This window comes from Lucilia cuprina, chromosome X, assembly GCF_022045245.1.
Source record: "Lucilia cuprina isolate Lc7/37 chromosome X, ASM2204524v1, whole genome shotgun sequence".
Classification (NCBI taxonomy): Eukaryota; Metazoa; Arthropoda; class Insecta; order Diptera; family Calliphoridae; genus Lucilia; species Lucilia cuprina.
The window spans coordinates 7,853,846-7,873,860 of NC_060949.1; the positions used below are offsets into that span (position 1 = coordinate 7,853,846).

The 20,015-nt window shown below is 32.5% G+C and overlaps 1 protein-coding gene across 1 annotated transcript; it reads left to right on the plus strand.

Annotated features, from left to right (window-relative positions):
• Positions 1-739: 739 nt before the first annotated feature.
• LOC124420309 lies at positions 740-2,971 on the plus strand. Its single transcript, XM_046952685.1, has one exon. The coding sequence runs from the start codon at positions 740-742 to the stop codon at positions 2,969-2,971; it is 2,232 nt and encodes a 743-aa protein (XP_046808641.1).
• The last annotated feature ends 17,044 nt before the right edge of the window (positions 2,972-20,015 follow it).

Sequence of the window (20,015 nt, forward strand, 5' to 3'; positions counted from 1 at the left end):
ACTACTAACAATTGTAGTATAGAACATTTTTTTTTGTATAACTAACAAAATTTTCTTACGTAAATCAGACTAAAAGCTTATTAAACATTTATCTCTAACCCAAATTTTTAAAATAATTTCAAACATTTAAAGCCCAATTACTTGATTTTGAATTATTCCCTAATTCGATTAAGCAAATAACATTTAGTTACACATTTAATGATTAGAGTGTATAATCATTTCCCTAAACCCCTGATCGGCAAAGAGCTTTGTTAAGAGATTTCTTGTACTCTTAATTTCATACGTTTGCATGCTTACACATGTATAAAAAACGATAAAAACCAGTAAGAGAACTTATATTTTACTCTCTGCCGATGTATGCCCTAAACACTTAATCGACTAGCGTATATAGTCAATCTTCCCGATTTGTCATTAGTGAAAATTTTATACTCTTAAATGATTAGCGTGTATAATCAGTTCTCTCGAATCAGCAGTTTTCACAAAGTTAGATAAATTAAGTAGCGTCATATTGGAAATAAAGATTAGAAATTCTGTATTTTTTCTCTTTCTTTACTAGATCTTTAACGTCTAGTGCTATAACTCAATATAGCCTCTAACTCCACTCTCAGAATATAGAAATAATAATCCTTTATTCCATTCCAATACTCATTTTCGAAACTAAATTACAGAACATAGTAATTTGGTAACAAATCCCTTTCCATAGAATTCTCAGTATAGAAATTTATTGTTTAGCCCCAAAATGAATTCCACAACTCGCAAAGAAACCTCTCCTAAGGAACGGTTTGTGTTTGAATGCGACCATTTGCTTCAATTCTGCCAAAGATTCAACAGTACTGCAGTTGAAGATCAAACTGAGTCACTTTTAGAAGTCAAACTGAAGGACATAGATTCGAGATGGACAAAAGTAGAAGCCTCTTATGAAAATGTAATGTTGGCTCAAGAAGATTTGGTACCACCAGAATTTAAAGAACAGGCTAAAACTAACTTCGATGCATGCGTAGATGCATACTATACGTGCATCTCTCAAATGCTAGACTTACAAAAAGCATTTCGAATAGACGCAGCATCACACATTCAAGGCATCGAAGCAGTCACACGATATTCACTTCCCCCTCAAAATCTCGTTTCAGAAAACCCTAATAACTGCATTAAACTTCCCCCTTGCGATACAGAAGTTTTCAAAGGTAGTTACGAGCAATGGCCCTCATTTCGTGACATGTTCACGGCCGTGTACATTAATCACAGTAAGCTCTCTCCTGTCACAAAACTGTATCACTTGCGAAATAAAACTAAAGGGGAAGCAGGAGATATTGTAAAACGCTATCCCCTATCACATGAAAACTTTGAACTTGCGTGGAATGCACTAAAAACTCGATACGAAAACAAACGTGTTTTGGTTGATAACCAAATTAAAATACTATTTAATATTCCACCCGTAACCAGGGAAGATAGTAACTCGATAAGAAGGATTCAGTCGTCAGTTAATGATTCTTTAGCAACTCTCAGGACTCTTGGAATAGAAGTAGATAGTTGGGACCCTATCCTAATTCGATTAATTTCTACAAAGCTTCCAGATTTCACTCTTTCCCTTTGGGAACAATCTTTATCCTCTCCTCGAGAACTTCCAAAGTGGTCGCAAATGTCCCAATTTCTCGTCGATAGATATGAGGCTGTAGAACGCTTAACAAGTATAAGAACTTCAAAAGATAGTTTTAATATTACAGAAAATCCCCAACAAAATATACAAACATACACATCGCAAGAAAATCTCAACATACCCTTCTGCAAACTCTGCAGTGAAAATCACTCTTTGAGAATATGTCCTAAATTTCGAACTTTCGCGGTGCAACAAAGGGTAGATTATGTATTCAAAAATAAATTTTGCAATACTCAAACTCATCTCAAGGCAAAGTGCAAAAGTAAGAACACTTGCTTAATGTGCAAAAAATCCCACCACACTTTGCTGCACATGAAACAGAAATTCCAAAATGACTCTCAAAGAACTGAAAATTCCCAACCTCACGAAGCGTCAATCGAAAATGTTAGTTTCTCACGTCAATCTGCCTCAAATAAAATCAACTCGGAACAGAATAAAGCTCAAAATGAACTTCCGACAGTCTCGACTCAGGTTCAAGCTAATTTTTCCACTAGCAATGAGAATATTCTCTTACGCACTGCTTTAGTACAAATAGAATATCAAGGCCAACTGTATACTGTGAGAGCGTTAATTGATCCAGGTTCACAACGAACATTTTTAACGGAAAAGATTCGAAATCGCCTACAGCTTCCTTATAACAAATCTCACTTTGAAATCATTGGTATTGGTGGCCAGAAACAATCCGCAAGCAAAGAGTGTGAATTTGTATTATATGCCAAGAGATATAATTTAAGAGTTCCCATTAAAGCCATAATATTACCCAAAGTCACCAAATGGCTCCCTTCACATTCCTTTGAGATCGCAAACTCAAAAGAGCTTGCAGAATTAGATCTCGCAGATCCAACTTTTAATAAAACATCACAAGTGGATCTTATTCTAGGCAATGACTACGAGCATTTTCTTAACATTGAAGGAATTAAAAAGAACATTTGTGGTCAAGCATCCGCATACAACACCGTATTTGGATGGGTACTTAGTGGTCCAATGAAAACAAAGACTATTCAATCTTTTACTACTTCAGTTCTCATGCGTGAATCTTCAGAACTCAATGAAATATTGAAAAAATTTTGGGAGCAGGAAGAAATTCCTACCACTCGACCAGTCTCAGTAGAACATGACTTCTGCGAAAAGTATTATGTCCAAACAACCACTCGAAATGAAGAAGGTAGATACATCGTAAGATTACCTTTCAGAAAAGAGTTCCCCGAAAAAGTCTTCTTAGGTTCGTCCCGCTTTGTCGCCTTAGCTCAGTTTTCCTATCAAGAGACTCTGAACTTCAATCACAATACAAAGCAGTTCTTAATGAATACATAACCTTAGATCACATGGAAGAAACATCTCCCTATGAAATTGTATCCCAAGGTAAATACAGCTCATTTTATTTACCACACCACGCAGTTGTTCGCCCGGAACACAAAACGACAAAAGTAAGAGTCGTGTTCAATGCTTCAAGGAAGTCAAAATCGCAATTTTCGCTAAATGACATCCTTTACGCAGGTCCCACTTTACAGAACGATCTAATAACCATAATACTCAACTGGAGAATGTATCGATACGTATTTAGTGGCGATATACAAAAAATGTATCGTCAAATACTTGTACATCCTTTAGATAGACCCTTTCAAAGGATTTTATTCCAAACTCAAGTTGACAGTCCCGTTAAAGATTACCAATTGAAAACAGTAACTTTTGGAATAAATTGTGCCCCCTTTTTGGCAATTCGCACTCTTCTTCAGCTCGGTTTAGACTCCGAAACCACATACCCAAAAGCAGCCTCGATTCTTCGCTCAGAAACGTATGTAGATGACATTCTTTCTGGAGGTCACACAATTGAAGAAGCTATTTCTGCTCAAACTCAACTGATTAACACATTACAGTCAGCTGGATTTCCCTTAAAGAAAATAACAGCAAATGATCCAAGATTGCTATTTCATATACCCAAAGATGATCTGTACGATCTAGATTTTCTTCGGTTCCACGAATCAAGTAATACAAAAACACTTGGAATCAGTTGGAATGCACTTACGGATGCATTTACGTATACATTTACACCCATTAATCAAGCCTCAAAGATGACTAAACGTCAGATTCTCTCGTCAGTAGCAAAACTCTTTGACCCAGCTGGATGGTTAGCACCCATAGTTATCAGAGCAAAAATGTTTATGCAACAACTGTGGTTAGAAGGGTTAGGTTGGGATGAAGACATTTCATATGAATCCCTCCAAAGGTGGAATAATCTCGTTCATGATCTCTCCCAATTAGGTAAAATCTCGATTCCTCGTTGGCTACAATATACTCCTTCAGATATTATCCAAATCCATGGTTTCTCAGACGCTTCTAAGACTGCCTTTTGTGCAACTGTTTACATTACGTGCAAAACTCAAACCCACAATACTTTCTCTAATCTACTAGTAGCAAAATGTAAGGTTGCTCCTATTCAAACAGTCTGTCTTCCCCGATTAGAACTAAATGGAGCGGTACTGCTCGCAAATCTAATAAATTATGTTATGTCAGCCTTAAAATTCAATTCCAAAGAAATATATCTTTGGACCGATTCATCAATTGTGTTAGGTGACCCGTCACATTGGGAAACATATGTTGCGAATAGAATTGCGGAAATTCGTCGATTGACTCCAGACGCTATATGGAAACACGTCCCAACTCATGACAACCCAGCAGATCTTGGGACTCGTGGCTGTAAACCTCAAGATCTTATACACAATAACCTTTGGTGGCATGGACCATCATGGTTAAACAAACCTTCATCAGAATGGCCAAATAAAAATCCTCTAAAACCCTTAAAAAACCCAAAAATAACTCTTGCATTACATACAGAAGTTCAACAATGTGATATTTTGGACAGATTTTCTTCTTATACAAAAGCTCTTCGTGTCATATGTTACGTTTTCAGATTCTTTAAAAAATGTGTTAAGAATATAAGGCAAGATGTTCAGGTTTCCACTCATGAATATTTAACCCAAAAGGAAATGAAATTTGTCAAGAACAGACTCATAATCATTGCTCAAAAAAGCTATTATTTAGAAGAATATGAATGCTGTGCAAAATCCCAAAATATATCAAATAAAAGTGCTCTCAAATCACTAAATCCGCTAATCGACTCCAACTCAGTTCTGCGTGTAAATGGGCGATTAACTCAGTCTCATCTCCCTTATAATGAGCGTTATCCAATAATTCTTCCTGGTAACTCCAAATTTTGCAAACTTTACTTAAAACATTTACACGAATTTCTTTCTCATGCGGAATGTAGCCAAATGTGCCGAATGGTACAAACGGAATTTCATATCTTCAGACTCAAACCTAGAATAAAAAGCATTATACGAAAATGCAAGACATGTATAATCTACAGGCAACAGCCTTGTACCCAAATAATGGCTCCCTTACCACCTGAATGATGTACTCTGTCGGTACCCTTTCAAATAACAGGCATTGACTTTGCAGGTCCCTTTGATCTCAAAACATCTTCCCTACGAAAATCTGTCTCTATCAAAGGATACGTTAGTGTTGTTTGTTTCAGTACGAAAGCGATTCACTTAGAAGCATGTTCAGATCTGTCCTCTGCAGCATTCCAAGCCACATTTGCTCGTTTCGTTGGAAGGCGAGGACTCCCCCAGAGGGTAGTAACTGACAACGGTAGAAATTTTCTAGGCGCAAGTAGAGAACTTCTACGCGAATTCTCTATATTTATAAATACATCTTCCCAAGACATATCTCAAAAGTATATTACACAAGGGTTTGAATGGAAGTTTATTCCCCCACACACACCACACATGGGCGGCCTCTGGGAAGCCGCTGTAAAAAGCTTCAAGTATCATTTAAAACGAATAGCTGGTGCACAAAAGTTCAATTTTGAAGAATTTTCTACCATATTAGCCCGAATTGAAGGTGTTCTTAATTCTCGTCCTATATCAGCCCTCTCTGAAGACCCTTCAGATTTAACGGCATTAACTCCAGGACACTTCTTGAGAGGAGCACCCCTAATGGCTTTTCCCGAACAAACCGTTCAAAATATGTCCCTTATAAATAGGTGGGAAAAGTTAAAAGCAATTCACCATCAATTCGCTATCAGATGGAAAACCGATTATCTTAAGTCACTTCACAAACGTTACAAATGGAAGAATTCCAATCCTAATCTAAAAATTGGCGATCTCGTTGTAGTGATGGACGATCTCCAACCTCCATATGAATGGCGTTTAGGCAGAATTGAAAAGACGTATTTAGGGTCTGACAACAATGCACGCATTGCAGACATACGAATAAGCTCAGGTGTTATAAAAAGACCTATAGTCAAACTTTGTTATCTCCCATTCTTAAACGATGAAAATAATGATTAGACTATTCTACAATTTAGTTACTATCAAATAGTCTACTAACTAAATCTAGCTCTAATATTCGTACTCATCATTCATTCCATCATTCATTCTCATTCTCTTCATAATAACTATCTAATATTTATTCTCCTTTTCTCCACCAGGCCTAATAGAAGATTAACCGTAACTCGCCCACAGCAAGGTCGCAACAGAAACAGTGGTCAGCGTAGGAACAGAGATCCAAAAATATATAAGTGCGCACTGTGCCAGAAACATCACCCGTTAAGAATCTGCAAAAGGTTTCTCAACATGACAATTGGGAATCGATTGGAAATTGTTAAAAGGCACCGCTATTGCCTTAATTGTTTAGCACGTAGCCACAGCTTAAGATCGTGTTCGTCGATGGAGACGTGCAAAAAGTGCGACCACCTCCATCATACGTTGTTGCACCCGTCATCTCAAACGCAAAGTCAAGGAGACCAACAGCCGCCACGACTTCAGCGAAAACCATCGTTAGCCGCTACTGAAAACAAGCTTATTGTTGATGCCATCATTTCATTAGCACGGGTGCTTGGTGCTGCCGACAACAAATCTCAGGTTGCATAACTGCAAGGCGGGCGCCATGTCCAAACTAAGTTGGACACCTACTTTATTATGAATTTATTCTTTAATTTTGCACTAAAATTGTAATAGATTTATCTATATTTTTTCGATACTCTAAGTAAAATGAATTGTCAAATTGTTAAATTTAAGTTTATATAAGAAAAACCGAGGTTTCATGATAGCTAAAAGGGCTTAAAATGATCTTCTTGAATTTTGATCGCACAACGTGAAACATTAAGGTTTCTTCTACTATCTAACAAAAGAATACTTACTTTGAATTTTAAAATTGTCTTACAATAATATAATATAAACGGTGAGCTACACCAAACAATAAACATTGAAAAGAACATTTAAATTCCTTTCTTTTCTTCCTCTCATCAATAATTATAATTTACTTCTCCATAAGTAATTATAATTATAACCTGTGTTGTAGATTTGTGCCAGTTAACAAATAACCCCCTTCTCATCACTCAACTCAATAGAGTTTATAAAACAATTCAGCCAATTATTTTCACCGATGGTTCTTTTTAATATTTTTACGATATTGAACATAGATATTGCAAATTTAAATTGTAGGGATCTTAGCGAATGAGAGTCTACTGAAAGGGACTGTTAGCACTTTTTCATTCATCAAATTATATTTTTTGAATTGGATGATAATAAATGATAATCTATTAGAGGTATTTTATAGTACTTTTCTTCAAATATTACTTTCGAAATTTTCTATAATGTGGAAGCTAAATGAAACTAATAATGCAAGCAAAATCTGCAAAAGCTTAAATATTTTTACCACGACGAGCAAATGCTGACTAAGATATTATTAAAAGTAAACACTGTTATTTTTTATTAATAAAGCATTAAATTTGAACCATCAAGTCCTTTTGTGAAGGGGATTTTATTTCATTACAAAAATCAGTAGTCTTATTAAAGCTTATAAAATCGGCAAAACCTAGTTGTAGGTTTTGCCGATTGTTTCCTTTGCTAGATTTTTTTGTATTTTTATAAAATTTGAGAAACATATATTTTTTATTAATATTTTCCGTAATCTGACGTGATATTCCTAATAAATGTTCTACAACACACAGTGGGGCAGAATGGAAATTTTTTGAAATAAATCTGGCATTTCTAAACGGCTGATCGAGTTTAAGTTTTGAAGATGAACCCCGCAGAAGGGATGCCCAGGGACGGAGCTGTGGCGGCTTAAAGTAGGGTACCTACGACATGTAAAATTTTTAAACTCGTGCCATTTTTTGGTTTTTCACCCAAATACAAAGATACTACATACTACTTATCTCTTACAATACCCGAGTTATAGGCATTTAAAAATTTAGTGATACAAAATTTACCATACCTTGGTCCGCCTTTTTTTGAATACCGGGCGTAATTTTGGACCAAATGGTCTCAATTTTTTCTTGTTAGTTAGACAACAAAATTTCCAATAATATACAAAAAATTTTATATCAATATCATTTACAGATCCAAAAATATACGTTTTTTAATTTAAAAATTCAAAAAATTTTAGATTTTTGCCGTTTTTTTGCCCAAAATGTGTCTTAACTCTTTTATTAATAAAATAAAATTTTCTTTAACAACATATAACAATTTTATAGTTTTCTAAAAGGTATCTTTACGCAGAACGCTTTGGCGTAAAAAACTAGTCCTATTTTTTGAAAATGTTGCCAATGCGTCCTTCCGAATATGACCTATTTTTTATCAAAACTTCAACTTTGGGCGACATGTTCTAAAATCCCAAAGCTAGGATCAGAAAACTGAAAGCAGTTTTGGAAACCTCAATATGTTTTCTATTTACTCCAAAAGTATTTTCCCAGCCCTGAAAGAAATGTGGACCCTATGGGCAAAAATGTAAAAAATCCCATTTTTGGGATTTTCATTCCTATTTTTGGGAATTGCGGGATGCCCTTTGACCCTTTCAATTTTTTTTGCATTTTCTTATATGAAATGACAAATTTAACAAGCGTTGAAGATTTCATTGAGTTTCGTTCATAAATAAAGATTTTGTCATATATTACATATTTGTTAAATTTCTAAAACTATGATTTATATCAAAATTTTAAGAGGGTCGCAGATAGCTACAACAATTTAGTCTATATTTATCCCTTAATATCTTTTTTTAGTTAGATATGGAAATTCTCGACCCTTTACAAAAAATTTCAAGCCAATATCTCAATTACATTCAAAAATATGTTCATTTAAACCTGTGTCCTTTAATTTCATCTTTTTATATTTTAGTATTAAGTATGACAGAACATACATTTGGTGTTGAATAAAATACTTGGACAATTTTTAAAAATTATTTAGTTAATTATTTTATTAAAGACTATAACATTGTATATACAATAAAAAAATATAATTTTATTATGAGCCACGCACAACAACACCTAAATCACCCCACACAAACCACCTTTCCCGCCAACAGAAATATAAAACACAATTTAATACAATATCATCAGTTAGTATAATAGCTTTTTTATTTGAACTGTTTATCTTAAACATAATACAATTAATTCTTACAACCTACTTATATAGTTAATTCCTAACACTACTTATTTTCTATAAAATACTCTGTCACATAGGTATACATATCCAGAAGGTAATATAAGTCCTTTGAATCTTCCTCGTTTTGAGATGATAGAGTTTCATAACAAATCGATCTTTTTCGCATATTTGAAAGAACAGGATCAGAAGATAGAAGTAAACTATTAAAAAATCTTCATTCTGTGATTGCCTGGAGCATTTTCTTGAGCTGAAAAGTTGAACATGCTTAAAATCTCGATTCCTCGCTTCCTGGGCTTCTGTTAACTCTCCAAATGGAAGAATATTCAATTCAATTATTATTTGACCATGACACAATACTTTGTGTACTGTTGTTGTTAGTTCCCTCCATGGATACAGAGATACAAGTAATTTAGAAATTTCAGATGTATATTCCCCAAATCGATTTCCATTAATTTTATGTTTACTATGCAGTGCCATTAAAATAGTGTTAATTCTTCGAAGCAACTCCTTGTCGATTCCAGTTATTTTTGAAGTAATTTCAAAATCACGAAAAAACCTTGTCGCCATATTACCGTCGTTTGTACTACCGCATCTTGGAAGTGGTTTGTCGATGTTTAATCCCATCTGAACTTTAAATTCTTCTTGGATTCTGCTTTTTTCCGCAGCTCTCAGTTCTATCAATTCTTCATTATTGTTTGTTGATTTAGTAAGATTCTCTGGCACTAATGATGACATAAATACACTTTTGTAGTCTACTAATGTCCGACTTGTTTGTATTCTGAAGGTTCTGATAAACCGTCACATCCCCACTTACACATTAAGACAACATCACAGTTATGAATTTTCCTTAGTTGGTCTTCTGAAAATTCTGACACAATTCTTGATGCTGTGTTTTAGAGCAAAGATGATATATCAATACAAGCTTCTACATCATTAACAGCAATAGGTGATGGTCGGATAGTTTGTTTTTTTCCTGGATCGCCTTGTATGATGGTAATATATTGTGTCCTTTTTCATGCAGAGCTTTCCTTAATATTTGGTACTTATTTCGACTGAGACCCAGTTCCAACATAAGCGCTATTGCTTCCTCTTCAGTAAAATTTGATTGTGATGTTGGAGTTGGTATACTTTCCACAATTCGCTTAAGTCGTTTTGGTGAACATAAGTCTTCGTATGACTTGCAAGGCGCTCCTGCTGATGTGTTGTAAGTTGAGATTTCCGTAGTAGTTTCCATCCAACTACAAAATTTTAATCAAAATTTCTTTTGATTTCCATCCACAGACTTACTTTTTACATCAAAAAGTTTTAAAAAGTTTTCAATTTTTGATATGCCTGTTTTGTCTACTTTTCTACTATATGTAGTTTTTATATAATTTGAAATGTCTTCAATTCTTTCTGACCCTTTTGAAGATACACTCCATAAAACGGAACACAACTCTTCATACTTTAATGTAAACTTCATTGTAGATTTATTAAATATGGTACATAAAATCTGAGAATTCTACCAATTCTTGTCATTTCCGATACAGGTATTCCAAAGTAAAAAATTACGAACTGTCTACCTATTAACATTTAGGACTATATTACTATAACCTGTAATTCAGTCATTGATATTTCTTATTAATGAATGAATCGAAATTATCATTACCTGTATATTTTTACCTATATGATCATAAACGAAACAGAACGAAATGATCTGTCGAAAAAATTGAGGTAAAAAATAGTTATAAATTTCTGAAAATTTAATCATAATAGGACCTTTCAATTATAAGGATAAGCAAACAAATAGAAAATAGGTAAATATAAGATTTAAACATGTTCTGTCATATTTAATACTAAAATATGAAAAATATGAAATTAAAGGACACAGGTTTAAATGAACATATTTTTGAATGTAATTGAGATATTGGCTTGAAATTTTTTGTAAAGAGTCGAGAATTTCCATATCTAACTAAAAAAAAGATATTAAGGGTCAAATATGGACTAAATTGTTGTAGATATCTGCGACCCTATTAAAATTTTGATATAAATCATAGTTTTAGAAATTTAACAAATATGTAATATATGACAAAATCTTTATTTATGAACAAAACTCAATGAAATCTTCAACGCTTGTTAAATTTGTCAGCCCTGAAAGAAATGTGGACCCCATAGGGTCCACATTTCTTTCAGGGCTGGGAAAATACTTTTGGAGTAAATAGAAAACATATTGAGGTTTCCAAAACTGCTTTCAGTTTTCTGATCCCAGCTTTAGGATTTTAGAACATGTCGCCCAAAGTTGAAGTTTTGATAAAAAATAGGTCATATTCGGAAGGACGCAGTGGCAACATTTTAAAAAAATAGGACAAGTTTTTTACGCCAAAGCGTTCTGCGTAAAGATACCTTTTAGAAAACTATAAAATTGTTATATGTTGTTAAAGAAAATTTTATTTTATTAATAAAAGAGTTAAGACACATTTTGGGCAAAAAAACGGCAAAAATCTAAAATTTTTTGAATTTTTAAATTAAAAAACGTATATTTTTGGATCTGTAAATGATATTGATATAAAATTTTTTGTATATTATTGGAAATTTTGTTGTCTAACTAACAAGAAAAAATTGAGACCATTTGGTCCAAAATTACGCCCGGTATTCAAAAAAAGGCGGACCAAGGTATGGTAAATTTTGTATCACTAAATTTTTAAATGCCTATAACTCGGGTATTGTAAGAGATAAGTAGTATGTAGTATCTTTGTATTTGGGTGAAAAACCAAAAAATGGCACGAGTTTAAAAATTTTACATGTCGTAGGTACCCTACTTTAAGCCGCCACAGCTCCGTCCCTGGGGCATCCCTTCTGCGGGGTTCATCTTCAAAACTTAAACTCGATCAGCCGTTTAGAAATGCCAGATTTATTTCCAAAAAATTTCCATTCTGCCCCACTGTGTGTTGTAGAACATTTATTAGGAATATCACGTCAGATTACGGAAAATATTAATAAAAAATATATGTTTCTCAAATTTTATAAAAATACAAAAAAATCTAGCAAAGGAAACAATCGGCAAAACCTACAACTAGGTTTTGCCGATTTTATAAGCTTTAATAAGACTACTGATTTTTGTAATGAAATAAAATCCCCTTCACAAAAGGACTTGATGGTTCAAATTTAATGCTTTATTAATAAAAAATAACAGTGTTTACTTTTAATAATATCTTAGTCAGCATTTGCTCGTCGTGGTAAAAATATTTAAGCTTTTGCAGATTTTGCTTGCATTATTAGTTTCATTTAGCTTCCACATTATAGAAAATTTCGAAAGTAATATTTGAAGAAAAGTACTATAAAATACCTCTAATAGATTATCATTTATTATCATCCAATTCAAAAAATATAATTTGATGAATGAAAAAGTGCTAACAGTCCCTTTCAGTAGACTCTCATTCGCTAAGATCCCTACAATTTAAATTTGCAATATCTATGTTCAATATCGTAAAAATATTAAAAAGAACCATCGGTGAAAATAATTGGCTGAATTGTTTTATAAACTCTATTGAGTTGAGTGATGAGAAGGGGGTTATTTGTTAACTGGCACAAATCTACAACACAGGTTATAATTATAATTACTTATGGAGAAGTAAATTATAATTATTGATGAGAGGAAGAAAAGAAAGGAATTTAAATGTTCTTTTCAATGTTTATTGTTTGGTGTAGCTCACCGTTTATATTATATTATTGTAAGACAATTTTAAAATTCAAAGTAAGTATTCTTTTGTTAGATAGTAGAAGAAACCTTAATGTTTCACGTTGTGCGATCAAAATTCAAGAAGATCATTTTAAGCCCTTTTAGCTATCATGAAACCTCGGTTTTTCTTATAAAACTCTGTTTTAATTGTGTGGATCCTATGTATATTTTAGGTTTAGGTTCTTAACCAAGGTTCTTGCTCCGACTTATTTATCTTGTGAATAGAACTTATCCTCGGATTTCTACAACTAGATGGCGAATTCCATTCAGAAATTACCGGCTACCAATATATTTCTACTTAGACATACACGGTATTATCTTTCTGTATTACTATCTTTTTCTATAAAATTTGATTATTCTAGTTCCAATTGTGTGTCCTGTGAGATGATATGGCCGTGTATTCGCAGGCTTCTGGAGAATTATCCTAGCTGCTTGGCTTTCTATTTCAGTGGCACAAATTAATTTTTCTTTTATTCTATAAAATTTAAAATTTGTCTTATTATTTTTTAATAATCCAACGTTTTCTCGGTAGCAATTATTTGTTAACTCTCTTGCTTATGATTTTCGTAATCTTGATTTTTCCTTAAAAAGTTCACACAAGAAAAGTAACTGAATTTTTGTGTAAAAAACAAATACTATTAAAAAATAACGTATTTTCTACCAAAAAAAAAAAAAAAATATAATGTACATCAAGAGAGTTTCAGGTCAATGTACTCTCTGCGCAGCCTTGAAAAGTTGCCTTTTTTCTTTAGAGAATATCCTTCTCTTAATTTTTGCTTCTAATTGCGTAGTGATTTTGATTAATCTTGAATCACCCTGTTAGGTTTACATTCCACATTTTAACGTTTATGACAGATAAACAAAACCATGCACATTTAGACATTGAAAGACAAAACATAATGCCAGCCAATAAAAACAATGAACAACAAATCACAGACCATAAGAATTAAATAAAACTACATACAATCAACAAGAAAAAACAAACCTAAGTAAAACAGAAACAAATAAATAAACTGGAAACAAAAAATCTATGCAAGCAAAACAAAGCAAGGATCAACAAAAACGATAGTGCAAAACGAGCCACTACTGCTTGGAACATCCAGGAAGAACATGCCAACTCCCCGCTATCAGACCTGCAATCTCAACAATATTTAACATAATTAATTAATATTGAAACAGTTTCGTAAATGTTGCAATCGAGTTTAGGCAAAGGTTTTGTCATCATATTAGCCACTTGATTTTCTGTTGACACTTAAGAAACATTTAAATGACCGTCATTAACTTTTTCTCTAATGAAAAAATGCTTTAATAGCTTTTTTATTTGAACTGTTTATCTTAAACATAATACAATTAATTCTTACAACCTACTTATATAGTTAATTCCTAACACTACTTATTTTCTATAAAATACTCTGTCACATAGGTATACATATCCAGAAGGTAATATAAGTCCTTTGAATCTTCCTCGTTTTGAGATGATAGAGTTTCATAACAAATCGATCTTTTTCGCATATTTGAAAGAACAGGATCAGAAGATAGAAGTAAACTATTAAAAAATCTTCATTCTGTGATTGCCTGGAGCATTTTCTTGAGCTGAAAAGTTGAACATGCTTAAAATCTCGATTCCTCGCTTCCTGGGCTTCTGTTAACTCTCCAAATGGAAGAATATTCAATTCAATTATTATTTGACCATGACACAATACTTTGTGTACTGTTGTTGTTAGTTCCCTCCATGGATACAGAGATACAAGTAATTTAGAAATTTCAGATGTATATTCCCCAAATCGATTTCCATTAATTTTATGTTTACTATGCAGTGCCATTAAAATAGTGTTAATTCTTCGAAGCAACTCCTTGTCGATTCCAGTTATTTTTGAAGTAATTTCAAAATCACGAAAAAACCTTGTCGCCATATTACCGTCGTTTGTACTACCGCATCTTGGAAGTGGTTTGTCGATGTTTAATCCCATCTGAACTTTAAATTCTTCTTGGATTCTGCTTTTTTCCGCAGCTCTCAGTTCTATCAATTCTTCATTATTGTTTGTTGATTTAGTAAGATTCTCTGGCACTAATGATGACATAAATACACTTTTGTAGTCTACTAATGTCCGACTTGTTTGTATTCTGAAGGTTCTGATAAACCGTCACATCCCCACTTACACATTAAGACAACATCACAGTTATGAATTTTCCTTAGTTGGTCTTCTGAAAATTCTGACACAATTCTTGATGCTGTGTTTTAGAGCAAAGATGATATATCAATACAAGCTTCTACATCATTAACAGCAATAGGTGATGGTCGGATAGTTTGTTTTTTTCCTGGATCGCCTTGTATGATGGTAATATATTGTGTCCTTTTTCATGCAGAGCTTTCCTTAATATTTGGTACTTATTTCGACTGAGACCCAGTTCCAACATAAGCGCTATTGCTTCCTCTTCAGTAAAATTTGATTGTGATGTTGGAGTTGGTATACTTTCCACAATTCGCTTAAGTCGTTTTGGTGAACATAAGTCTTCGTATGACTTGCAAGGCGCTCCTGCTGATGTGTTGTAAGTTGAGATTTCCGTAGTAGTTTCCATCCAACTACAAAATTTTAATCAAAATTTCTTTTGATTTCCATCCACAGACTTACTTTTTACATCAAAAAGTTTTAAAAAGTTTTCAATTTTTGATATGCCTGTTTTGTCTACTTTTCTACTATATGTAGTTTTTATATAATTTGAAATGTCTTCAATTCTTTCTGACCCTTTTGAAGATACACTCCATAAAACGGAACACAACTCTTCATACTTTAATGTAAACTTCATTGTAGATTTATTAAATATGGTACATAAAATCTGAGAATTCTACCAATTCTTGTCATTTCCGATACAGGTATTCCAAAGTAAAAAATTACGAACTGTCTACCTATTAACATTTAGGACTATATTACTATAACCTGTAATTCAGTCATTGATATTTCTTATTAATGAATGAATCGAAATTATCATTACCTGTATATTTTTACCTATATGATCATAAACGAAACAGAACGAAATGATCTGTCGAAAAAATTGAGGTAAAAAATAGTTATAAATTTCTGAAAATTTAATCATAATAGGACCTTTCAATTATAAGGATAAGCAAACAAATAGAAAATAGGTAAATATAAGATTTAAACATGTTCTGTCATATTTAATACTAAAATATGAAAAATATGAAATTAAAGGACACAGGTTTAAATGAACATATTTTTGAATGTAATTGAGATATTGGCTTGAAATTTTTTGTAAAGAGTCGAGAATTTCCATATCTAACTAAAAAAAAGATATTAAGGGTCAAATATGGACTAAATTGTTGTAGATATCTGCGACCCTATTAAAATTTTGATATAATTCATAGTTTTAGAAATTTAACAAATATGTTATATATGACAAAATCTTTATTTATGAACAAAACTCAATGAAATCTTCAACGCTTGTTAAATTTGTCAGCCCTGAAAGAAATGTGGACCCCATAGGGTCCACATTTCTTTCAGGGCTGGGAAAATACTTTTGGAGTAAATAGAAAACATATTGAGGTTTCCAAAACTGCTTTCAGTTTTCTGATCCCAGCTTTAGGATTTTAGAACATGTCGCCCAAAGTTGAAGTATTGATTAAAAATAGGTCATATTTGGAAGGACGCAGTGTCAACATTTTAAAAAAATAGGACAAGTTTTTTTACGCCAAAGCGTTCTGCGTAAAGATACCTTTTAGAAAACTATAAAATTGTTATATGTCGTTAAAGAAAATTTTATTTTATTAAAAAAAGAGTTAAGACACATTTTGGGCAAAAAAGCGGCAAAAATCTAAAATTTTTTGAATTTTTAAATTAAAAAACGTATATTTTTGGATCTGTAAATGATACTGATATGAAATTTTTTGTATATTATTGAAAATTTTGTTGTCTAACTAACAAGATTTGAGTCCATTTGGTCCAAAATTACGCCCGTTATTCAAAAAAAGGCGGACCAAGGTATGATAAATTTCACTAAATTTTTAAATGCCTATAACTCGGATATTGTAAGAGATAAGTAGTATGTCCAAGCATGTTTTTTCAAGATTTTGTCAAGCGCTTTCAGAAAATATAAAAATCTTTGTATTTGGGTGAAAAACAAAAAAATGGCACGAGTTTAAAAATTTTACATGTCGTAAGTATCCTACTTTGAGCCGCCACAGCTCCGTCCCTGGGGCATCCCTTCTGCGGGGTTCATCTTCAAAACTTAAACTCGAATACTCCTTGGCTACGCTCACGCCAAATTTTATCCCGATCAGATCAGCCGTTTAGAAATGCCAGATTTATTTCCAAAAAATTTCCATTCTGCCCCACTGTGCAACATCGATTTCTGAAATGATACAAAATATATTATACAAAATACATAAATTTGAATATTTGTACCTATTATAAATATTGTTCAAATTCAATGAATTTTTTTTAGCTTTATAAGATCACAATAAAACTGCAAGGAGTTTCTTCATAAGGAAACCCTCAGCATTTTTTAAAATATAAATAAGTTTGGGAAACATAAGCAGATGTTTTGGTTTACTTTGACGGGAGAATATTTTTGGTACTGTATTGGTATCTTTATAAATATTGTTCAAAGTCAATGATTTTTTTTTAGCGTTATAAGATCACAATAAAATTGCAAGGAGTTTCTTCATAAGGAAACCTTCAAGGGAGAATACTTAATATGAAATCCCGTTCAACGCCGGGTACAAAAATCTTATAAAAACTTATATTAACACTGTGTTAATAGTTAACTTACCCTAAAATACTTAATACTAATACTTACCTTAATATTGCAAAAAACATAACCTCAGAATTGTGTTAAATATACCATATATACTTACCCTTTATATACTCCAAAAATTTGAATAAATAAAATATTACAACGTTTTTTCTTTTTATCCAATTTCTAATTCCCGCGTAAGTAAACTCATATATCCATCTCCCTCTAATCCCTAAATAAACAAAAGGGTGTGGATATTTGCATATTTATTTAAATTTTTAAATTTAAAAATTAGAATCTGAACTTAAGCGTTCATCACTCACTGAATTATTTAAAGCTAAAAAATTGTTCATAGTTTCATTTGTTGCAATATACTTCTTTATGTCGTTGTTACGGTATTTTTTGTTTATTATATCTCATATTTGTGACTACCGAATCCGGCGACAGTAATAAAACAAGTATGAATGTATAGTCGGGCGTAGCCGACCATATGATACCAGTATGTATGTTAAAAATGGGGATTATTTAAAAAAATAAAGCATTTGGTTTGTTTTTTTAACTTTATTTCGGAATATTTTTACTTTTTTTTGGCAAAAAAAGAGATTTTTTTAAGAGGGCTCAAAGGGGAGTAGGGCAAAATATGGCCCTATCCTTAAAAATGTTGGTAGGGGGAGTTAAGTCTTCTTCAATATTATTTATGTAGAATTTAAAAGTGTTATTAGTGTTTGTAAGTGAATTTTGACCTTTAAGTCATTTTCTGAAGAGAAGTTTGTATGGGAGATAGGGTCAAATGAAGCCCGATCATTACAAAAAACGGTAATGTCATTTAAAGTTCTATAAAACTAAGTTTTGTCGACTTTTGTTAACATAATAGATCATTTAAATTAATTATAAGCCAAAAGGCCCTATTTGGGGGTACGGTTGTATGGGGGCTAGTCGAAATAATGGACCGATTTTAACCATTTTCAATAGGCTTCGTCCTTGGGCCAAAAGAAGCATGTGTACCAATTATCTTGAAAATTGCGACCTGTACCTTGCGCATAAGGTTTACATGGACAGCCAGCCAGACGGACGGACGGACATAGCATAATCGACTGAGAAAATGATTCTAAGCCGATTGGTATACTTTAAGGTGGGTATAGGACGAATATTTTTGTATGTTACAAACATCAGCACAAACCCAATATACCCTCCCCACTAAAGTGGTGTAGGGTATAAAAATCATAAAGGCTTTATTTGGCAAAAATTATCACCTTTTGGGTTCTTTTCTGGAATTCATGGCTTTTACACAATTTTAACAATTTAAAATTGTCACTATTCAGTCCACAAATGTACATTGGAAAATCAGAGCATGAGCCTTAAGAAAAAGTTTCCGCGGCGAATTCTTTAACATTTTCGACGTTTATTCCAAACATAATTAAAACAAGTAACAGTGCTATATTCGGCTGTGCCGAATCTTATATACCCTTCACCATAGTGTATTTTAAACATCTTAGTTTTATAAATTTTAAATTTTTTCCCGACTACAATATTACACCAAAAGCTAAACAAAATGAACAACATAGTTTGATGTACTGATATATGTATATTAGAGTGCTCCTACAGGCCGTCCCCCCACTAGAATTATTCTATGGGTTATAAAAATAAGTCGTGAAAAAATTAGGTCAATAGGATTACGTTAACTGGTGCCGCAACGGCTCTGAAGTTTGAAAATGCATTTACATGGAGAAAATATGCAATTTTTTCAGTTTTCACAAAAGTTTTGTCATTAAACAATTTGTTTTGCATTTTATTGTCAAAGAATCGTAATGTACACAGAATTAGCGTTACAAAAAGATAAAAAACACAAAAATTGGTTGAAATATGTAAAAGTTAGTTTTCGAAACTTAGTTTTTTTGGAGCACTCTAATGTATAGTTTGTTTATGTATTAAATTCATCTAATAGGTACTCAAATGATTAACAGTCGATCGTTTAAGCGTTACAATTTAAGCGATTAATTGCTTGAACAAATAAAAATAAATAATTAATAATCTTTCTATAAAAAGTATTCGTACATTAATTTGTAATGGCTTTGAAAATATTCTCTGTGTATCATTTCATAAAGAGAGCCACTAAATTAAATTGTTTTTGTTTTATGTATAGTTTGTTTTGTTGGTGAGAATATTTGTATTGCATGTGTATAAGTGAGAATAACACATTGACCGCAAGGGCATGTTTGGCCGCCAATGATCTAAACCATATACCGGCGGATAGAGAGGCAGATAAAAAAATCACCACTACACACACACTATTGGCATTTTTTCATTGAAATTGCACTGAAAAAAATATTTGGTTATTTTTAATTTTGAAGATAAAATTGCATTACTGTAAAATGCGAATATTCCTAAGCAATGTGTAATCAATGTACTTAAGAATGATAATTTCTTCACATAGAAACAACAT